Genomic DNA, 18,715 nt, shown 5'->3' with positions numbered 1-18,715 from the left:
TGTATTTCTGACTGAATGTTTCTGTCTGATTTATTAAAATCTTCTGGGTTATCTGACAGTTTTCACCTCGTCCAAACAAACACTTGCTACAACTTTGTCATTGTTGAAAAGAAACTTTATTGGTCACTAATACAGAAACACAAGGGACTACTGAGCATGCTCAAAACTCAGCTTGTGACACCATAGCAACATGAGCACACGGAGGCGGGGCTTGACTCTGGAATTGCTGCGAACATGAAAAATGACAGAAAAATTCAATGCGACGAATCGGAGGGGGCGATAAACTGGTTTGTGTTCCTCGCAGCAGCTGTTAGCTTGATTTCAACGTCTCCATGAGGAGGATTTGAATGTAGCATGAATGTGTGATTTGTGTGCTGCTCAGTATTTCTGAGCACTGTTGATCAGCGCCTCTCTCTCCATCAGCAGCTCTCCGTATCGCTGCTGAAGCTCTCTCTCTCTCTCCATCTGCCTCTCCACGTCCTCCCGCAGGGCCTAAAACACACAGACACAAATATGAAACTCTTCCTGACAACACTGAGAAGCAGAGATGGTGCTAACTGGCTGAGGCCGGACAGTGTAATCTGGTTTTAATGATATTTTGGTTTCTTGGTCTTCCAAATATTTAACCCTCATATTTAAAAATAAATACTACAGAGATGCAATGAATGATCATTTTATTAATGAACTGTTTCGTCTGTAATAAGTCAGCAACTTGGAAAGTTTCCAAAGGGTGAAGTCTTTAAAGTGCTTGTTCTGTGTGACCAACAGACCCGAGTGATTACATTTAAAGTGATTTTTCACATGTGAGAAGCTGGAACTATTACTACTCAATATTCATAATTATTGTGATATAAAAAAATGAAATTCTGATATCATGTTAATCATACACATGATAATATCATCTGAGAAATCAAGCCAAGATGTTCGGCCTTGTACATCTTTTGTTCACGAGTATATCTGGTTTCCTTTTCACTAGTAATTGACTGGTATAGTTACAGACTCTCTCCACCTCCCTGTACCTGTATTTTGAGGGTAACTTATTTACCAATAAAAGAGACAAAACAAGATTTGCACAGATTTGATTGTGAGAATTTTGTCCCCCTATTTTATAAAGATATTGCGATAACATTGTTATCATAATTTTGTTTGGCCACGATGGTCCTGTGCTGAAAATCTGATATCGTGACGTTAAGATGTTTATCTCAATAAATGGGTTTGAGTAATAAATCATCAAAATTGACAAATAGATTTGACTAATTGTGAGCGTTGAGGTCAATATGTGAGTGTGATCACTGATGCTGAGGACGTTAGAAATGATCATACGTGTGTCAGGAATGTATTTACCTCTTGTCTCCTGGGGATGGCCATATCCTCTTGTTTCTTCAGCTGATCGAAGGTCTGCAGCTCTGTAGCCGACTGCTCCACCTGGTGGACACCATGAGTATGACAACATTATTACAAAAATAAATTAATAAAAAACTCATTTACTAGAAAAACACCACTTTAATCCAGTCTGCATGGAAACCGACTGCTAAGTAGGTAGTTCATCAAGTTCACTCCATTCTAGGTCAAAATGTAATGTTTTACAGGCGGATGTTTTAAATCTAATTCCTCACTGATCATCTCTGTAAAATTATGAATGAAACAAGCAGTAATATCTGTGGTGGAGGAAAAAAACTGCAACAAATCCCTTCTGATTAAATGTGTTTATACACTCCATTACACTAAAAGGAAAGAATTAAACAGGAAGTGATGTTTTTAATGTTGCAGTGAGACTCCTGCCAGATGTTCAGTACCTGTTCCCAGAGTTCACCGTGCTGCTTCAGGAGCCCCAGCGCTCTGGACTGAAACCCTCCCAGCAGGATTTTGAGCTTCTTCTCCAGTTTAGCTGCTTTCCGGGCCTCTGCTGTCATGTGACCACGGTTCACCTGGAGGGAGACAGACGTCAAGTGTGTACATGTAGCTCTTTTGAAGTGGAAAAATGAGTAACTTAGGGTCAGGTTCTGTTAGTTTTCTGTGTGTCTGTGTTGTTTCTTACATCTAGTTTTTTCTCCAGGCTTTCGATACGGTCTTTCTTTGATGCCAGGTTAGCTCTGGTGTACCTGTTCTGAGCAGGAAGATATAAAACCTGCAGAGAGAAAGAAGCAGACCAGATGAATTAACAGCTCTTGAAGAAACATTTCATGTGAGGATGATGGTCACTAAAGACGTTTAATTACCTGTCCGTAGCACTCCTCCCACACCTGGCTGTAGGCCTCCATGCTGAGATCACCGTGACCCATTCCTCCCTTCACCACCTCCATTTCTGCTGCCAGTACTGCCTTTGCCTGTTTAATAACACACCACCTCATTAATCAGAACCACTGCCTATAAACAGTACATCTACATATGTAACACGTTTGAAAACAGCAACGTTGTCGATGTGTGTGTTACCTGCTCCATCTCCTCTGTGCTGACTGGCTTGTAAGAGTGTGATTCCAGGTAAGCTATATGTGAAGCGTTGTTTGATGTAGAGGTAGGGCCTCTGCTTTTGCCGCGCTGCAGCGCACTGGCTGCGTTGGCCGACGGGTGGTGCAGGCAGTCGTGGTGCAGCATGGTGATCATTTCCTGTTTGATCAGCTCCTCGGCCAGCTGGAGGTCCATCAGTGGCTCCATGGAGGTGGGGCGTAGGACGGACTCGTTTACCTGCAGAGACGGACGGTAACAAGCTGTTAACATCATTCAATAAAAGAACTCATATTCATATTAATCACCTTCCTGGATTGATCCAACACAACATCAATCATAAAACAAATATGACGTTGAAGAGTGTCCTTAAAGTTATGAGTAAAAATGGTGTTACTGTTGGGGCTGACTCGAATGCCTTGAAGCTTCTACCATTGACAAATACATTTTCTAAAGCAGAAGCAGCTACTCCAAAACAGATACGAAAGAGTGATAAAGAGAAAGAAATTAGGCTCCTCTGTGGTATCTACTTGGTCTCAAAATCTGCGTACTTAACCAGGTGAGTTCACGTAACATGAGCGCACAGAGCTGTATTTAATTTCTGCTGCACGTGTACAAATGAGGACCCACGGGCACTGGGTTGTGATAGCTCAAGCTCGAATCTGCCTACGCATGAGCAACAGCTTTACTGAAGATGATTAAGTCTCTAGAGTTGGACTGGAATAGACAGCAGCTGATGTCTTCCTCCATCTCTCATTAGACTCATAATACAGTAAAAGCAAAGAACAAGGACGCCTCAAAGCTTCGAATATTAGCGAGGAAATGCTCACTGAAGCGTCAAAGCCCCAAAATAGTATTTATTACAGCACTACAAACATACAAAACTTATTTTTTAATATTTAAAAACATTGATATATAGACACCGTGCGGTTGTATTTTTGTCAAAAGGTCAGTTAACATCAACGTCTTCATCAGACTCTTGTTACCTCTGTGGGTCGAGGGAGATCCCTCTGAACAGCCGTGTGTCGCAGCTTCAGCTCCTTCTCTCTCTCTGCATCTCGTACAGCCTGACACACACATACAAACACACACACTTTATTTAAATAAGAGGTATACACACAATGTCACAATACAGTTGGGCAATTTAGATGAGGTTATGCACTCAGGAAAATCCTGTTATCCGTCTTACCTGCTTGCGTGCCTCCACTTCTGCCGCGTCCTCCGTGAATCCCGTCTCTGACTCCGTTTCTTCGAGCTCTTTCTCAGCGTTTTCGGGAAGAACGATCTCAAAGTCGTTCTTGGGAACAGGAAGCGACAGCAGGCCCTGCCTCAGCTGCTGCAGGCTTTCTCTTTGCTGTGTGTGAGGAGAGAGAGACAGCAGTTAATATAGTGTTAACCTCATTAGTCTCAATTAGATGACATTTTATTTTACCTGCCTTAGTTAGTAATATTTGCAAAATACAACATGCTGTGTGATGTTAATGTTTACATTCCATATTTTCAGACGGGAGTTGTATATTCACCATGTGTTTAGCAAATGCAGGGTCAGCCAACTGCTCCTCGCTGTTAATATTCAGTTTGTCTCTCAGCGGCGTGCGGCCGGGGGTCAAACCCGGGGTCACGGCCCCGCGTGGAGTCAACCCTCCTCCAGCCTGAGGAGTCATACCATCCTGGCTCTGACTCCCTCCAGGTGTTCTGTTCCAGATGACATGAATGTTAACATGAACACCTGGTTTGTCTCACAAATCCACAGTCTTAGATCAGTATACATGTGACAGCATTGTTACCTGAATGGTGTGCTGAGAACAGTGTTGGGTGTTTGTATCTGCTGCCGCTGAGGAGTCACTCCGCTGAAGTCGCTCTCGTGCAGCGGAGTGTTGAGGCCTCCCTTCAGAGGAGTGTCGATGTTGGTCAAAGCCATCAGGTTCTGGGCTTCCTGGAAATAAAGACAGACACAGGTAGTAAATATTTAACACAGAAAGTTTCTTAGTATCTAAAGATCTGTATGTAGTGTTTTGTCATATTTCAGACAGCTTATCAATTAGACGATTGAAAGAAAATTGATTGCCAACTATTTTGATGATCGATTAATAGTTAAAGTAATTTTGGAAGCAAAAATGTGAAACATTTAAATGTGAGGATTTGCTACGTTCCTTTGTCATTTGTGATAGTAAACAAAGAGTCTTTGGTTTTTGGACTGTTGGTTGAACAAAAGAAGCAATTTTAAGAAATCACCCTGGACTCTGGGATAAGCAATTTTTCCATTTTTTTAACATGTTATAGACAAAATGATTACTTGATTAATCAGGAAAATAAACTACTGAATACTTGTTAATGAAAATAATCGCTGGTTCTGAAAAAATATTCCTGAAAAACTACACAAAAACACAATTTTGAAGAAAGAAAACTCTGAAACTGAGCGGCCACAAAGGCATTATTTAAAGTATATGCTGTACATTTTGTGTTATGCATGGTGGCCAAGTTATATACTGATAGTGTGAGTCTGTAATAAGCCTGTATGAGCTGTGCATACTTTCATCTAGCTTACATTGTGGCTCAAACAAATTCACACCAACCATTACTGATAAACTACAATGATATTATGTAGTGAATAAAAGAAATACTTGAATCCAAAATATCCCCTGTAAGTGCTGTTTACCTGTGTAAATAAACTTTAAATTGAGAATCTAAAGACTTCTGTGTTTTCTATATGAAGTGCTCGTATAATCACTGTGTGTGTTTACAGTACCGACATGTTCAGTGTGACTGTTACCTGCAGTATCCTGTCCTGAACAGCTGGGGTGCGTGGGGTCCGTAGCCCCGTTGCCATGGTGTTGGTGACGCTGTACTCTGACAGGAGGGCCGAGGAGGCCGAGTTACCACTCTCGCTCTCCTCAGCGGCTTGACGGGCGACCTCGCTGGCGACGCCCAGTTTGACGACTTCCTCCAGCTCAGCATCACTGATCTATGACGGACGTTAAATCAAATATTAATAAATACATGATCTGGTAAAAGAGGATTAATTAAAAATGGTACAGGCGTTGGTGTGTTGTGGTTACCTGTGGTGCAGGTAAAACCAGTTTGGAACGTTTCTTGGTGAACTCAGCCACTCCGCTGGTCTGCAGGATGGCAGAAGGGAGGTCGCTCTCTTTCTTCTTCTTGATCTTCTGTTTGTCTTTCTTCCTCTCCCTCTCCTCTTGCTCACTACATGCAAACAAAACAAAAAAGAATAAAGAAAATCAGTCCATTGGTTGTGTTTAACTGTAATGTCTTTCTTTTGCATTTACTGTACTGTATCAGTGGAAGCCATCTGTGTGTGTGTGTGTATATATAAAACAGTGTTTAATGTCACTGACCTGCGTAGTTCTCCATCCAAGTGCTGCTGTCTGAGTCGTTTGAAGTTTGGCTCCAGAGGGACGTACTGCTCCATGCTGGTGTCATAGAAACCCTTAAAGTAAACAAAATGTAACAATTAATAATTTACACTGAGGCCAAATGTTGTCAGTGAGCATCCTGTTTAAATAGATGAAAACAGGCGACGGTGTTTACCGATGCGGGTTTCTTTTCGAAGGGAATTTCAGCGTTGTAGTCGACTCCTCTCTTCTTCTTCCTCTTCTTCTGAACATCGATTCCAGCCGCTCTCAGCTCTCTACGCTTCTGCAGAGCCGCCAACCGTCTGCAGCACAAAGGGAAGAATACTCGATTATGTTTACTCTTCAGACTTGTGAGCAATTTCATAGACATGCTAAGAAGTTACAACTAAGAACATCAGCATGAAAAATTACCAGATTGTTTATGATTGTTTATCTAACCTGGCTTCCTCCAGCTGTTTCTCTCTGGCCTTCCTCTTGGCTTTCTTGCCCTGGGTGTTGGCCAGTCGAGCCCTGGCCTCTGACAGCATCTCCAACTCATCTACAGATAGTGAGACAGACGGACAGAATTGATTTATTTTGTGAGGACACGTATGATGCTTTTCAGTTAAAATCCTAAAGCCACAAAGATGAAACTTGGATTAGATTTATTGGAAATTACACGACTGTCGATATTACAGGGATCAGGGTGTATTCTGTTCCTTAGGATAGATTAAAGTTCAAATAAAAGTTTCTGGAAAATATTGGTCTTTACATCATTGTCCTAAGTGTGTTGATGTACCTTCGTCCATGTCCACAGGGTCGGGTCTGGCTGGCTTAGTTTCAGGATTCGGGTCGATCTCTCCTGGTTTTAACTTCCTGGGGTCGTCTCCCACTTCTTCCTCATTGTCTCTTTGCGCTGCCTTGTCTCTAAATACACACAAACACAGATACAAATACACATTAATTATGAACAACAAGCATTAAACACTTAATTGAAGTCCTCCAGACACTGTATTAAAAATTAAGGTCAAAGGTCTGTTCTGAACTTTTAATAACTTAATAATGTTAGAGCATGTGTTGTGTATAAATGTGATTTAAATCATGTAAAATCGTACAGCAGGTATTCGTAGTGCTCCAGACACTGGGCAGCAGTGCGTCCTATGATAGGAGCAATGGTCCTCCACTGAGTGGGCATCAGCTTGGCCAGATGAAGCAGCTTCTCCTCCTCTTCTCTGGACCATTCTGTTTTCTTGATGCTGGGGTCCAACCACTCGTACCTGCAGACAGACACAACAGACCACAGTTCAGCGGAAGAAAATAGGCACAGAGAGAAGATACACAACAAACACAGCCAGCTACACACACAAAAATCCCAAATTTCCATCCTATGGGACTTTAATGAAGGTGTCCCCAAGTACAGGACTGTTACTATGGACAACTTCAAGACTCACCATCTGGCTTTACACTGTTTGGCAGACTTTCGGTGAAGCAGGGAGGCGATACGAGACCACTGGTTTTTCCCATATTTCATCACCGCTGCCTTGAGGATCTCATCCTGGATAATTTAGCAGATATGAAAGGACACAGACAGAAACACAGAACAGACTCATCAATATTACATCACCGCAGCATTGATCCAATCACATCGTTCAATCAGACGTAGCGTCCATAAACACTAATGATCAAGAGCAGATGTGTTTCACTGCAACCACAAGACAATCCCACTGCTGTCAGTCTCAACTAGTCTAACTTATCGTTAGCTCACTTGCTAACATTTGCAAAGTCTGTGCAAAAAATGCTTGCTAATAACGTAGCCGCATTTACTAACAAGCTATGTTATTATTTACACAACTTTCACACAATCTGTAGCTAAACTCTCTCGACATTGCTGGCAGCAGGATAAATAAACCAAACTTGCTAAGCGGGCTAATTCCCAGCTAGCTTCATGCTAACTCGGACTCATTGGTCTACTAATAGTGGTTAGCAACATGCTAACGCAACTAGCCATGTAAACACGTACCTCGGTGTTGCGCCAGACGCCTCCTTTTATCATAATTCGCGGCATCTTTGCGGCTCGTTGTTGTCTCCTCCTTCAGTTGAAGTGTTGTGACTGATTCTCAGCCAGTTGTGAAGATATTTACACTCAAACAAAAAGCCAACACACAGAGAAATGCGAGGGAGGCACGAACGTGCACCAAACCGGAAACTGGTGTCGCAGAATACAACAGGTCCGCCGCAATGCATTGTGGGTATTATTCTACAAGTGTTGTGAGGAAATCTGTTCCCCAGACGATTGGTGTGTCTCCTTGATCAAAACTCGAACCAATATTGATCCCTGTATCAAATTAATCGTTTTTTTTGCGATGTTTAAACGAAACCTGACCTTACCCTGAACCCACGCACCCATTAACTACCTCAAACTACAGAGAATCGGCTCCGGGGACACTATTTGAAGGGGGGGAACATATTTCGACGTAACACCTGCGAACATGAAATGTTACTCAGTGTTTTTATTTGTTTTCAAGCTTTTAAAATGCTTTAATTGTTTTGGTGAATTATAAGTAAAAAGGTCGATTCAAAAAATAAAATCAGTAGCTAGAGTGATTGCAAAATAATAACATAATTAAAAGAAATAACATAAATAGTTAATAGTTTAATAATGACATACACTACTGGTTATGAGACAAACCTTTACAACCTGGCATATTATGTATTACCCAGTTATTTAATTGTCACAATGGCCAGTTATAACCTCCAGTAGCATGTCAGCAGTTCAATTTTGGTAAATATTGTTTATTAGCCTACTGTAATTTTCAATAATGAGCATCAGTGCATCTCTAGTACTGTTATTCAACCTTGTTTATTATATGCAATAGCCCCATCTTGTGGTTGTAGGACATACCTGCACTTGCTAATACATTTTCTGAGACCTACGCAGTCTAAAAAAGGCTGAGTACATTGAATATTTAGACCAAAGATGGGGAACTGCACTCACATGCACTCCATACAAAAGCAATCACATGTTAGTGATCAGAGTTTCTGGAAGGAATGAACATTTTAAGCAAATTCTTAAATACTTTAGACATTTTTTCTATTAGAAAACTGTTTTAATCACTGACATAATCTATGTCTGATACAAATCAGAGCAGGCTACATCAGGAACAGCTTAATTAAACACCAAGTAACTTAAATGATAAACTAAATAACACAAATAATGACTTTTTGTCGCTATTCAACAACTGGCAACAAAATCCAACACATACCGAGGCTGCTAAGTGACTAAAATGTATAAATATCAGCTTGTGTACAATATCTTTACATATTTTTTAAGTTATAAATGCTTGTATTTTAATAGAAAATAAATTTTCTCATACCAGCATTTTGTATTTTGATAAGCAAGTATTTGTAATTTGTAACAAGATCGGCACTTAATCGATCAGTCGCTATCATCCCCAGCTTTTAGTATCCCACAACTCTCTATCATCATCATCACGACCTGCTAGTTGTTGCATTAAACAAAGTACTAAATGCATCAATAATACTCCAGGAAGCAGTCAGATATCTGGAGCGATGACGTTTTTATTTCAACTCGGTATCTGAGGTACATATTTACTGATTTCACACAAATGATACCAGGCTACATGTATGTTGTTCACACGTTAGCACGACACGGAGAACACTTACATCAACATGACAACAGACATGCACAAACGAGGCAGAGACGGGAGTGAGCGCTGGTGGCTGACTGCACCGACCAACAAAGAACCAACCAATCACAAAGGGCGATATTACTGACTCGGAGGGGTGAGGAGAGGACGAGGGGGGAGAGAGAGACGAGGGCGGACAGATGAGGAGAGGAAGTGAAGGAGAATAAAAGAGGAGAGGAGAGGGGCTAATACCTAAAATATTAAGACAAGTCGTAACACTGAGCACCATAATAAACAATAAATAATATTCTCAGTATTGACAATAAATATTCATAATCTCATAAATAACATTAGTATCCCTTTTCATTAACATATATCCTTAAATCTGATATGAGCTGCACACTTTCCCGTCAAATTATGATTTACTTTACTGCAGTGGACACACACACACACACTCACTCTCTCACACACTCTCTCTCTCTCTCTCTCTCACACACACACACTTTTTATTTCCATTCTTTCTCTTTAAGTACAAGTCAGTCCAGTGTTACGAGAGCAATACTGCAGGAACAGGGACACGGGGTCGTTTAAAGGTGATGCTTAGCTAGTTGGGGGTCACATGCAGATTGATATGTACAACTGTAAACTCCCTCAGTCCCGCCCTCCCTCTCTTTTACCCCCACTTTCTTATCTTATCTTTCGTCTCTCTTTTGTTTTCTTCCCTCTCCCCTTGTCTCCCTCCCTTGTCTCCCCCTTCTCTACTTTTTTCTCTATTTCAGGTCCCCAGCGTCTCCCTGGATGGTCTTTTTGATGCGCAGCAGCATCGTGGTCAACCACTGGTCCAGACGAGACACCGAGTCGAAATCCTTGACGGCCTCTGTGAACGCCTCGCTGTTCTGCTCCTCGTGGGCATCTAGGAGTTTCTGTGGCAACGAAACACGTGACTTAGGGACCTATTTTTAATCTTAATCAATACCACCTCAGGGTCCTGACTCCCACTGTGAGGTGAGGTGATACAGAAGCTGCTCCTGTCACCATGTGTGGAAGTGTCATAAAGAAAAGAGGCAGCTGGTGAATTTACCCCCAGGGGATCTAAAATAATGCAATTATCATGTTGTTGTTGATTATATTTTGCATTATTGTTTTAAATACACAAAGGAACAAGTAACTTAAGTTATCAAATACATTTAGTGGGGTAGAAAAAAAAAATGAACTTCATTCCACATCAACTAACAAAAATGAATAAGACATTTCTTGCTTTTTGTGAAATCAAAGTCATCATATTGATGCTGCGCTATCTTAATTTGTGTTTTATTTATTTTTTATGTGGTTGTAATGTTGATATGGAGACGAGCAAGACTAGCCACCACTTTGTGGAAGCTAATGTGAATCCAATAAAGAATCACGAATAAGCAACATTATTTTTAATGTAACTGAAATTCAAACAGATAACAGCAGCAAACACAATATGTATGCACACGCAGAAGGTCATATAATAAAAATATCTTTACGAAACACCTTTTTCGATATATTGAAGTGTTAGCTTGTTTAGTTTGAAGAAAAAAAGAGATTACCTTTAACAGTTTGAGCTCTCTGGAGTCTGAGAAGGCTGGAAACATCTCCTCGTACTTCTCTATGGCCAACTGAAACACACACACACAAATTAATTCATGTTACATTTACAAACAAGGTCACCACACAAGACTTTAAGGTATTTAAAGCTATTACTAAGCATCACATTACAGGTCAATGATGTGACTTTTGTCCATATGCTTTATCCATAAATTCAGAAGTACTGAATTTAAAAATAAGCTTATACACTTCTGTTTTTTGATGTTCGGGTCTAAAATTCTCAATCTTCAATAAAACACCCTACGAACTATGTATATGAACTATCGTACCGTGAATAAAAGTAATATAATACCATTGATTTCATTATTATAATTAATTTGGGGAATCATGTCAGTCAAGTCAGCTCGCTGAAGCATCACGGTTGTCTAAACACAATACAAAAACTTGTAGCAAAGCACAAGAATTTAATATCTCTCTCTGATATATCATGCATGCATCGTATCCATGCGTGTAACTGGCTGTCTGACAGTCTGTGTACACGTTCAGCAGTGTGTGTGTGTGTGTGTGTGTGTGTGTGTGTGTGTGTGTGTGTGTTACCTTGGCGTTCAGTTCGTCCACTATGAAGTGACACAGTGAAGCCTTGAAGAAATACTCTTTGGCGTTGTACTTCAACAGAGGATTGTCCATGGTGCTCATAGCAACCTGAAACACACACAAGTGCAGATAAACACACACAGTTACTGACCTTTAAGGCGGCACGTGATCAAGGGACATTGTCTTCATTTTCATCACCATGTACAGGTGTTACTCGTCCGTTACCTGTTCATAGATTTCAATAGCTTTCTGGTACTGCTCCAGCTGAGCGCTGTAGTGTCCGACCTTCAGGAGACATTTGTTGGCTGAGCTGAAACACAAAAACACACACACACACACACACACACACACACACACACACACACACACACACACACACACGAGTATAAGTGTATTATTATTGTCTCCACCATTATGCTCACCACCTGAATGTAATAAGAGGAACATTTACCAGACTGAGCTCTCATACACGAGTCTGATGTAGATGATGTATGACTCGACTGTGAAGGCCACCAGACTGTGCCCTCATATAAATCTATAGGAGTGGGAGTGAGCACTTTATCTCATTTTAGCGCACTGTCAGCATCTAATTATGGTGCAAAACAGCTGAGCACAAGTTAGCTACATAGAGAAAATATACAGTATATATGTATGTACATGCATGATGATATATTGTACAGGCACAGGGCTGCAACTAATGATTATGTTGTCATTATTGATCAATTTTCCAATTTTTTCTTGATTCCTTGATTCATTTTTAGTTTAGAAAATGTCATGAAATAGCACATTGATTATTATTTTTGTCCAACACCCTAAGATATTAAATGATATTAGAAATGTAATAAATGAAAAAGAAAAGCAGAAAATGTTTGACATGTTCGCTTAAAACTTGACTCAAACAACTGAAAGATTATCCAAATGTTCTGACGACAGACCGATTGATTAATCGACAAATCGTGTCAAATATATTCATGTATGCGTGTATTTGGCGTGTAACTAAGTACATTTACTCAAATGCTGCACTTAAGTACAATTTTAAGGTATTTCTACTTCACTGGCGTACTGGTATTTCCATTTTCTGATACTTGATACTTCAACTTCAACACATACTTTTAACTCACAACATGTATTTGATCATTTTAGTAACCAGCTACTTTGCAGATCGCAGAGCAAAAATTGCACATTTTTTCTATTATTGTATCAACAATCGGATAAAAAAACACTGAATATCTGATCTGATAAATATAAATAAATAATATATATGTAAATATACGTAGAATTTGCTTTTACTTGTACTTTTTTACACTTAAATAAATTTATTGCCAGAAAATTGACAACTTAAGTACATCTAATATCAGATACTTTAAGACTTTTACTCAAGTACTATGCACATGGATGACTCTCACATTTACCAAAGTTATATTTGAACACAATATCTTTACTTTTATTCAAGTATAACTTGTGGTTACTTCTTTACTGCAGTATTAAACAGCACACGTACCTGTTGGATTCTTCTCCCTTGTAGTAGTCTGCTGCCTGCTCATAGTGGGCGATGGCCTGAAAACAAAACATGTTTGTCAGCACATAAAATATTTATTTATATTGAAATTAACAACAAATTGAATTTACAATGAATATTCCGCCCCCCCTCACGCACCTTCTCAATATCAACCAGCTCAGCCTCATAAATCTCCGCTATAGTGATGTGATGTTTGGCTGCGATGGTAAACCGACCCTGTAACACACACACACACACACACATACAGGGTGTTTCTCAGAGATAAGGATGGTCGTCACAGAGCAGATGAATGGTTGAAGCAGAGCTTACCATGTCAGTGTAGATGTCGATGGCCTGATTTAAACAGTTGATGGCCTCTGGAGGCAGACAGAGAAGAACGTAAGCAGCGATGTTATGAACACAAGAAAGAAAGTGTCTGCTGCAGCCTTCTGAGTCTGATCAGTCAAATTAAAACTCTCTCTGCTTCCTCCCCCCTGTGACTGCTAACCTGCTAACCCACAGTATTTTATTAAGCTCATCACAGGGAGGCAGGAGAGCTGTTGCAGCATAACCCAGATATCAATTTCCTCGAATGAACCAGGGACCCATTTTAATCTTCCAACAAAACTACCTGAGGGTCCAGACTCTGGCTGTGGAGGGAAGTTATACAGAGGCTTTTCCCTTTTCATCATGTGTGGTCTGCCAAGTGCCACGATTATGAAGAAAAAGAGGCAGCTAAACACCAGCGATGGAAGAAGTACTCTTTTATCTAATTAAAAGTAGCAATACAGCTACTGAAGCTCCTCTCTCCCGCAGAAAACACTGCTCCTGAAACGCCTCGTCAGCGGTCCCGCCTTAAATTCAGTGACTTTGCGACACTACGTCGCCAAGTCACACATTTGCGTAATTTGCTGCATAGCGGTTAGTTTGGCACGTAACGATTGATTTGGCACAGCTGCTGTTGAGCATTGCTGGCTCAGGCGTGCGTCAGCTGACCAATCAGAGCAGACTGAGTATTCAGGAGGAGGGGCCTTAAAGAGACAGGAGCTGAAACAGAGCGTTTTCAGACAGGATGAGAAAACTGATGTGTTTTTTGAGCATTAAAGCACGTAAACCTATTCTAGTACTAACCAAAAATACAATTACAAACCCGAATATGAGCATTATATGTCTCCTTTAAGCATAACTAATGTCAGGAGCAAACCTGAGGACCAATGAAACTTGCAAAGACCCAACACAGAACACATGAAGACTGATTTCTGCCAACATACGAATATGTTTTTAGTCTTAATGACTGTACAACTCTGTAAATACAGAGGAAGGACAGCAGAATGAATAAAAAGTAGACCAAAATTCATCAATAAACTATAAGCCTTGCTCATTTATGCTGCAATCTGTGTGAAAAAGATGAAGAAACGGAGGATAGAAGGCAAATTTGGAAAAAAAATGATGGATTGGGAGACATGACAGTGAACTCAGCAGAGAGAGCTGGAGGTGATTTAAGTGAATTTATCTCAACAGAAACGACTGATATCGGTTTAATCAATGATTTAATTGAAAGACAAACAGATAAATTCCTTAAACAACACATCAACTAGTTTATATAGTCTTAGCAAAAAAGGTGACGCCTGATTCTGAAGCCTTTTTTCTTACATAACAAAGTGATGAAAAGACATATAGACGACATCTCCTGTTCAAAAATGAAATGTTAGTTTGTTGGAGGAACTGTGACAGAACCGAGCTGCACACGTACTGGAATACTAAGTCAACTATCTGTGTGTGTGTGTTTGTATGTTTGCATGTGTGTGTTTGTTAGACACACACACGGCGCTCACCCTGTGGGTCGGCCTTCTTGTAGGCGTTGCCGGCGTCGACGAAGCTGGTGGCGGAGTCCAGTTTGTTCTGCAGCTGCATGTGGAGCCGAGCTGCCTGACAGAACGCATTCCCCGCGGCTACACACACACACACACACACACACACACATGCAGAGTCACAGTTTAAATGAATGCACTAAAATACGAGAAGGCAATTTTTAAAATTTGCACCCTCGCCAAACTACGTGACTGTGTTCATGATTCAGGCTGTCGACACACATCAGGCGGCAGAACCATCAAACACATCTGAACAGCTAAGTTCTGCTCAGCAGCAGCTATTATTGGATCCCGGAGAGCACACGCTGGGATCTGCAGCCATGTTTGTCTCACTTGTTTGTCCATTCTGTCCTGAATTTTCATATCTGAGTCCTGTGTTCGTGTACGTTCAAAAAGCTCTTACTGCTGCGCAGGCTGGTGAATCATTTACAGCCCGTTAAAACATTCAATTAACTGTGTGTGTCTGTGTTGGTGTTTGTGTGGGAGTTTGTTTATTTGTGCTCTGATTCAGGTGTATATGTTTTTTGTCTTTATGATGTGTGTGTGTCACGTACCACTCCAGTTCTTTGCCATCTTAAACATGTTGGCTGCTCTGGCGTACATTTCACAGGCATCCTCCACCTTATGGTTTCCTCTGTAACACACAGAAAAAAGGCAAAGACACACAAAATGAATCATTTCCTTTCCTTTTTTCTGAGCTCATGACGTTGTGATGCATTTATAAGATTAAAAAAAAGCTTAATTTCACTGAGCATTCATCTTCATTTTGCAAACTGTCACTCCGCATATTTTAACCTAGCATGCGGTGCAGTCCAGCTGAAGGACGTCACGGGGGAGGGCAGCTGAGGATACGTTCACCCTGCAGGTGAAACCCTCTAAAATCTAATATTTTACCTCCTGTGAGACACAAATCTGATTTAGTAAGGCTCACATGCACCTTAGTTTTATACTTAAACCACGTTCGATTCTTATCTAGCCTATATCTGTGGCCATGTGACTGCAGCATGAACTAGTTCACACAGTGTTTACATCACTCTCCATGTGACGGAGCTCTGTGTGTGTCTGGTGAAGGAGAAACTGTAGACCGAGTGAGGTTACAAACTGGGATCTGTTGTATGCAATTGCACAACAGAGATGTGCATTTTTTATTTGTTTTAATAGAATTTTATCTGTTAAAAGTTTTTTGCAGCCATTGCTGTAGCCATAAAGTTAATGACTAGCTCTTTGTGCGTTTGGAGATGTGGTCAAAGGACGTTTATTTCCTCTGTTTTGTAGTTTAAAATAACTTATAACATATCTTTTAAAAATTAATGTCACATGATTTCTACATGTGTGTTTCTGCACCAGGCATCGCAGCGACAGTATCATGTGTGAAGTAAAATATTATGATTCCTACAAATAAAATGAAAAAATCTCTTAAAACATCATCAGAATTGAAATCGACAGAGAAGTGCTGCTGAAATGACCCCGGCTGAGTTTAATTCATCTCTTAACTCGGGGCTGAGGCTCATTAAAAAAACATGCTGCTGGTACCAGGAGGGGAGAACAGATGTGACCCATTTCAGTTCTCGGGCCTGATTGCAGCATTTATTATTATGTAATTCATCAATAACATTGATTTTATATCAGGAAGATGTAAAACGTGTTATAAAATCTTTTACAACAAAGGTTAAGTGCTGCAAACCAACAGTACACACCTTCATCTAATTGTACACTGAAGTCAGATATGTGTGTATTGATCACTTGTGATTTATGCCTTTAGTTTTCCCATTTTATTTCATCGGGGACATTTTTTGAATATTATCCAAGTATTTGGCATTCCCTGGAAATATGAATATATTATTGTATATATTTTATGTGGGTTGTGGCTGATTTATAAGCATTTCACTGCCGGTACGGCCACAGCGTGTTGATGTAGCACCGTATGTCTATTGTGCGCTGTGGTTTTATGATCCTGACGATTGAAAGCTGGAGCCTGTGTTTTAATTACACATGTAAAAGGCCAACGAGGGGCACGAGTTGAAAAAGCAATGTGTTGGTGAAGATTCTCAGTCATCCAGCTCGTGGTTACTCTGAGTGGTGAATCGTAGGCAACTGGACTTGTTTTAGTTTCTTGAAGATGTTTCACCTCCCATCCAAGACGCTTCTTTAAAGTCCAGTTGCCTAAGATAAATAACTTAGGAGCAGTAGAGATAAACTCTGTGCAGCACTTCGATTTCTGTACTGGAACTGTGTTAAACTGCATCGTCACTGTTACTAAATGAAATTGAAATAAAAGTCCCTGGTTTTGGACCGTTTGTTGGACGGAAGAAGCAAATCGAAGACGACACTTTGGGGCTCTGGGAGGCTGCGACAAGCATTTTTCATGATTCATTCACATTTTATGGACTAAAACATTAATGACTGGCAGATTGATCAATAATGAAAATAATCTTTGGTTTCTGCCATATGCACTACATGCAACATTCAAAACACAGGTGCGTAAAATATCAGGTATTACCACTCAACATAATGACTGTCGGTCTGTAGATGCTGGAGCTCCCTCATCGGCCTAATGCATCTCTCAGGATGAGCAGCCATCGATCAATAGCCTCAGGCAGTCAGTCAATTGATCAATCAGCTGAATAATCTATCTATCTATCTATCTATCTATCTATCTATCTATCTATCTTATATTCCAGTGTTTCCATTTTACTTGTAAACATCCGCCCCTCCCACACACGCACACGGAAAGAAAAAAAAGAAAAAACAGCCCCCGCATCACCACATCACCACCGACTGGTTCCCCGCACACCGTCCCCGCCTCCCTGCACCTCTCCTCGGCCTCACGCTCTGTACCACCCCGCTCTCCCCCCTCCCCTCCCCTCCTCTCTCTCTCTCTCTCTCCCGCAGCACATTAACATTTCTCTTGCGTGACAGGCCACGACACGCAGGCCACAGCATCTGCGATGACAGCTCAGATTTTTTTTTGTGTGTGTGCGTGTGTGATACGACATAAAGATGCTGTGATGAGACATTAGGACACAATGTCACCGTGACAGCTGCAGCTCCTGCAGGGATGTAGAGGAACATTAAAGGAAACAGGCTTTAAAATATGAAGATAAATGCTTTGATGAGGCCTCTGAGCTCATTGTTCAGCACCACGGGGACGCATCAGGCTTATTATAAGGTTATTATAAGAGTATTTTAATGATTTTCACGGTGGTCGACAGGCTGTGCGGGGCCCTGCGTGCAGGAATCCCCCCCCCCCCCCCCTCCCCGCACACACACACACACACACACCAAAATGACATGGAGGTAAACAGAGACATCCTTTACCCGAACATCCCTCCGAGGAAGGATCCGGACGCTTTGACCTTCTTGTCTGCTTCAGCCATCAGCTGCATGGCCTCCTTCTCTTTGCCGGAGTTGTCCATGGCGAGCTGGGTCTGCCGCTGGCGGAGCGATGCGAGGAAAACGGGCCCGATGTTCCGCAGTGGACGGAGAGGAGAGGAGAGCAGAGGAGGAGAGAGGAGGCGAGAGGAGGAGGGAGACGTCTCTGCTGGTGCTGATGCTGAGGGGGCTGCAGCTCTTCTTCTACGGAGAGAGAGGGAGGTCATTTACGGCGCGGTGCTGCCATCTGGTGGAGAGAAGAAAGGCTGCAGACAGCAGGTTATCACCTCTTAGCCTCCAGGACTGTGGAAGTACGTTTCTTAAAATCAGCTTTAAAACAACCGCACCTCTTTCTCAAAACAT

The 18,715-nt window shown here is 41.2% G+C and overlaps 2 protein-coding genes across 5 annotated transcripts; both read right to left on the bottom strand.

Moving 5' to 3' along the window:
• Nucleotides 1–93: 93 nt before the first annotated feature.
• cdc5l (CDC5 cell division cycle 5-like (S. pombe)) lies at nucleotides 94–8,021 on the bottom strand. The gene is made up of 19 exons (XM_073482124.1): nucleotides 7,819–8,021; nucleotides 7,250–7,353; nucleotides 6,914–7,075; nucleotides 6,598–6,725; nucleotides 6,258–6,357; nucleotides 5,995–6,121; nucleotides 5,802–5,893; nucleotides 5,505–5,649; nucleotides 5,219–5,410; nucleotides 4,233–4,381; nucleotides 3,969–4,140; nucleotides 3,635–3,799; nucleotides 3,432–3,512; nucleotides 2,434–2,685; nucleotides 2,220–2,327; nucleotides 2,039–2,128; nucleotides 1,797–1,928; nucleotides 1,345–1,425; nucleotides 94–492 (listed from the first exon to the last, which is right to left on the bottom strand). Exons 1-19 carry the CDS (start codon nucleotides 7,861–7,863, stop codon nucleotides 379–381), a joined length of 2,439 nt encoding a protein of 812 aa, XP_073338225.1. The 5' UTR covers nucleotides 7,864–8,021; the 3' UTR covers nucleotides 94–378.
• Nucleotides 8,022–10,215: 2,194 nt separating this feature from the next.
• Nucleotides 10,216–18,396, bottom strand: napba (N-ethylmaleimide-sensitive factor attachment protein, beta a). 4 transcript variants are annotated; one of them, XM_073482236.1, is made up of 11 exons: nucleotides 18,299–18,396; nucleotides 15,853–15,855; nucleotides 15,535–15,614; nucleotides 14,945–15,061; nucleotides 13,440–13,486; nucleotides 13,269–13,346; nucleotides 13,113–13,168; nucleotides 11,837–11,921; nucleotides 11,615–11,719; nucleotides 11,020–11,088; nucleotides 10,216–10,368 (listed from the first exon to the last, which is right to left on the bottom strand). In XM_073482236.1, exons 1-11 carry the CDS (start codon nucleotides 18,394–18,396, stop codon nucleotides 10,216–10,218), a joined length of 891 nt encoding a protein of 296 aa, XP_073338337.1. The 4 variants fall into 4 exon arrangements, with proteins under 4 accessions (XP_073338337.1, XP_073338336.1, XP_073338340.1 ...); XM_073482235.1 differs by lacking the exon at nucleotides 15,853–15,855; XM_073482239.1 differs by lacking the exons at nucleotides 14,945–15,061; nucleotides 15,853–15,855.
• Nucleotides 18,397–18,715: the final 319 nt, after the last annotated feature.

The sequence above is a fragment of the Pagrus major genome, chromosome 15, assembly GCF_040436345.1.
Source record: "Pagrus major chromosome 15, Pma_NU_1.0".
Classification (NCBI taxonomy): Eukaryota; Metazoa; Chordata; class Actinopteri; order Spariformes; family Sparidae; genus Pagrus; species Pagrus major.
Note: the sequence above shows the minus strand (reverse complement) of the source record. Positions and strands in the feature narration are given on the sequence as shown.

What these genes read in the sequence shown, in the direction of transcription:
- cdc5l (XM_073482124.1), bottom strand. Translation starts at nt 7,863, where the DNA reads ATGCCGCGAATTATGATAAAAGGAGGCGTCTGGCGCAACACCGAG. An exon ending in GAGCACTACGAATACCTGCT is followed by an intron (nt 6,726 to 6,913) that starts GTACGATTTTAC and finishes GTGTGTATTTAG; the next exon opens with AGACAAGGCAGCGCAAAGAG. An exon ending in GCCTGGAGAAAAAACTAGAT is followed by an intron (nt 1,929 to 2,038) that starts GTAAGAAACAAC and finishes GTCTCCCTCCAG; the next exon opens with GTGAACCGTGGTCACATGAC.
- napba (XM_073482236.1), bottom strand. Translation starts at nt 18,396, where the DNA reads ATGGACAACTCCGGCAAAGAGAAGGAGGCCATGCAGCTGATGGCTGAA. An exon ending in GATGGCAAAGAACTGGAGTG is followed by an intron (nt 15,062 to 15,534) that starts GTACGTGACACA and finishes GTGTGTGTGTAG; the next exon opens with CCGCGGGGAATGCGTTCTGT. An exon ending in CTATTGAAATCTATGAACAG is followed by an intron (nt 11,720 to 11,836) that starts GTAACGGACGAG and finishes TGTGTGTTTCAG; the next exon opens with GTTGCTATGAGCACCATGGA.